Raw genomic sequence first — 3,170 nt, 5'->3', positions numbered from 1 at the left:
CAGCTACTAGGAATCACAATACTTTCATGTCTGTTAAGATTCTTAAGAGACCATCTATTCCTGTTAGCTCGGATATTCATGACACATCACTCAAAATTTGTGTGAAAACTGTAACTATTGAAACCTTATCTAAGAAAAATGACTCTCCTTGGAAAGTATCAACTTCTATGTTTATTGCTACCTCGCATGGCACAATTTTCAAACCGAAATGATTTCCAAAATCTAATGTGTCTTCGAATATAATGAAGAAAGGAAAAGATACTCAGAACACTATTGTTATGAATCCTTATAATGGTTCGAATAAAAAGTTAAAGGAAAGTAAAATGGAATGAAATTATAATTAAAACATCTCGGAACACAGTTCTTCCTGAACCATCTCGGAAAACTATTCCTCCGAGGAAAGCAGTGTCGAAGCAACCAATAGTTGAGTATGACTTTTGGATCAATGAAAGGACTCTGACATTTTACATATTCCCAAAATAATCTCAGAAGAAGCCTTTCGAGACACCAGTTATTTAGAATTCACAAGCCAAATCCAAAGCCCATGCTAAAGTCCCTAATTTAACTCGTAGCCTAAAACCTCCAAAACTCACTGATTTTGTAGGCTTTTTGTGCTTCGGAACAAGATACGCTATGGTATATTGATATTGCTTATTCGATGCTCATGACTGGGCAAAAGGATTTTTTGCATGATCTGAAGCTTGCTTTGAATGCTGGTTATGTTACTTATGGCAACAATTCAAATTCCCAAATTTGAGGTTATGACATCTTAATCAACGAAAATTTCTTTGTCTCAAATATAGCTTACGTGGGTAATATCAAGCATAATTTGATTAGTGTAGCCCAACTCACTGATGCAAATCGTAGAGGTGAGTTCTGTAAGAAGCATAACTATGTTATGAAAGAAGAACAAAAAGAATGTCTCATAAAATCAGATCGAATCAAGGAATGGTCATCATCAGAAAGCCTCCATTGTGTATTCTATCAAAAGTTGTTCCTGATGTAAGTTGGTTGTGGCATCGGAGGCTTGCTCATATCAAATTTCGCTACATGAATGATCTGGTTTCTAGTCAAATAGTTTAAGGTTTGTCACTCCTCAAATTTGAGAATGATCATCTCTATGCTGCATGTGAATGTGGGAAGAAATAAAAGAAAGGTCATCCAATTCTATTCAAAAAATCCATTTTGGAACCACTTGAACTTCTTCATATCGATCTATGTGGGTCACCTTTCGTAGAAATCCTACATCACAAAAAGTATGTTCTTGTGATTGTTAACGACTACACAAGGTTCACCTAGGTTTTCTTATTAAGACTGAAGTCGGAAACTACTTTCGAACTCATCAATTTTGTAAAAGCAATTGAAGTTTTGACTAAATTGTATGTCCGAAGAATTCGACAGTGACAATGGATTCAAGTTCACCAATGCTACAATTGAAAATTTTCTTACTGACAAAGGCATTGAACACAACTTTTCCGCTCCCTTCACTCCACAGCAAAATGTTGTTGTTGAAAGAAGCAACCGAACTATAGTTGAAGCAGCTCGGTCGATGTTGAACTTTGCAAATCTTCCTCTTTATCTTTGGGCCGAAGCAGTCTCCACAGCTTGCTTTACTCAAAATCGAAGTATCATTAATCGTCGTCTCAACGATAAACCATATGAAGCAATGAATGGTAGGAAGCCGAGTATCTCGTTCTAACACATTTTTTGGCTGTATAAGTTTCATCAAAAACAATCGTGATCAAATCACCAAGTTTCAACCGAAATCAGAAGAAGCCATCATTTTGGGATACTCTGTCAAATCAAAAGCTTACCGAGTTCTGAATCATCGAACCCGTGTAATTGAAGAAGTCTCTTACATCACTTTTGATGATAATTTTTTTCGGAACTCGGAGCCTACTCATGTTACAACACATATTCTAGAGTCTGATGCTCCACCTCCTAGGTCTTCGAATCCTCAAGTTATCTATGCAGTTCATTTCAAAAGCCTTTTCGAACCAATAGAAACTGCTCTTGATTCGTAATCTCGATCAAGACTATCCTCAGTTGAAACTCCTGTTTCTCAAAATATGTCTGGTCCGACCCTGACCTTTCTACCATTTGATTCCGAAGAATTTCCCATCTCGGGTTGAGGGGGAAAATACCTCCATTTTCGTGCCTCAAAGGCATGAAAGCAATCCAACCCTCAAATCAAATGTCGATGGAATCCAATATGCAGCAGATCAATTTGTTGAAATTGATCCAGTTCTAAACCACAATCAAAATGATGTCAACTTGTTTGACTTTCTAAACGATAGCAATGCTGACATATCTGGTTCAGAAGTTCAGGGGGAGCATCATCCACAAATTCAAATTGTTCAGGGGGAGAAACAGAACCCTATTGTTTATATCGGCTCATCTGCTGCACAAGAACTTCTGAGATTGCATATCTGGACAAAGGATCATCCTCCGAATCAAATAATTAGAAATATTAACGTTAGAGTTCAAACTCGCTCTTCTTCTAATATTCAAAATAAGGGACAATTCTCAACATTCATTTCAATGTTTGAACCAAAATCCATCAAAGAAGCTCTAGAACATTTTGATTGGATTACAGCCATGCAAGAAGAATTAGCAAAATTTGACAAAAATCAAGTGTGGACTCTTGTCCCTCCTCCTCAAGATCACCCTATTGTTGGAACACGATCGGTTTCCCATAACAAAATCGACGATGCTGGCGTCATAATCTGAAATAAAGCAATGTTGCTAGCCAATGGATTCACTCAGATCAAAGGTATTGAAACGATGAGACTTTAGCTCCTATTGCCTGTCTTGAAGCTATATGAATCTTTCTCACTTATGCTTCTCATAAAGGCTTTAAAGTTTACCAGATGTAGGGGTGAACATTTAGACCTGTGGACCAGACCGGATCGGTGAACCAGACCGGACCAGACCATTTTTGGAGCCCTGGGCCGGTTCTCTGCTCTAGGAATTCAGCACAACTGGTCCAGTTCGGCCAGTTTTGGGTAAAAACCGGTTTTGGAGCGGCTTATTTTTTTTAAAAAAAGTTGTATTTTGTAAAATAATTTAGACAAGCATATCTCATTCAGTTTATGTCGGATTGACATGAGATTTTTTTCAGTGTGCTATTTATAGTTTGTAGATGATTTTAGATTATAATTTTATTGTTT

At 37.2% G+C, this 3,170-nt stretch overlaps 1 protein-coding gene across 1 annotated transcript; it reads left to right on the top strand.

Moving 5' to 3' along the window:
- The first annotated feature begins 1,381 nt into the window (after positions 1–1,381).
- LOC145105221 (uncharacterized) lies at positions 1,382–2,730 on the top strand. The gene is made up of 2 exons (XM_079042350.1): positions 1,382–1,673; positions 2,246–2,730. The coding sequence occupies exons 1-2, from the start codon at positions 1,382–1,384 to the stop codon at positions 2,728–2,730; spliced, it is 777 nt and encodes a 258-aa protein (XP_078898476.1).
- Positions 2,731–3,170: the final 440 nt, after the last annotated feature.

The sequence above is a fragment of the Lactuca virosa genome, chromosome 4 (assembly GCF_052849685.1).
Source record: "Lactuca virosa cultivar CGN04683 chromosome 4, Lactuca_virosa_CGN04683_v6, whole genome shotgun sequence".
NCBI lineage: Eukaryota > Viridiplantae > Streptophyta > Magnoliopsida > Asterales > Asteraceae > Lactuca > Lactuca virosa.
Note: the sequence above shows the minus strand (reverse complement) of the source record. Positions and strands in the feature narration are given on the sequence as shown.

Excerpts from the sequence above, each read along its gene's own strand:
- LOC145105221 (XM_079042350.1), top strand. The coding sequence starts at position 1,382 with ATGTCCGAAGAATTCGACAGTGACAATGGATTCAAGTTCACCAATGCT. Across the intron at positions 1,674-2,245 it reads ACCATATGAAGCAATGAATG|TTCTAAACCACAATCAAAAT; the intron begins GTAGGAAGCCGA and ends AAATTGATCCAG.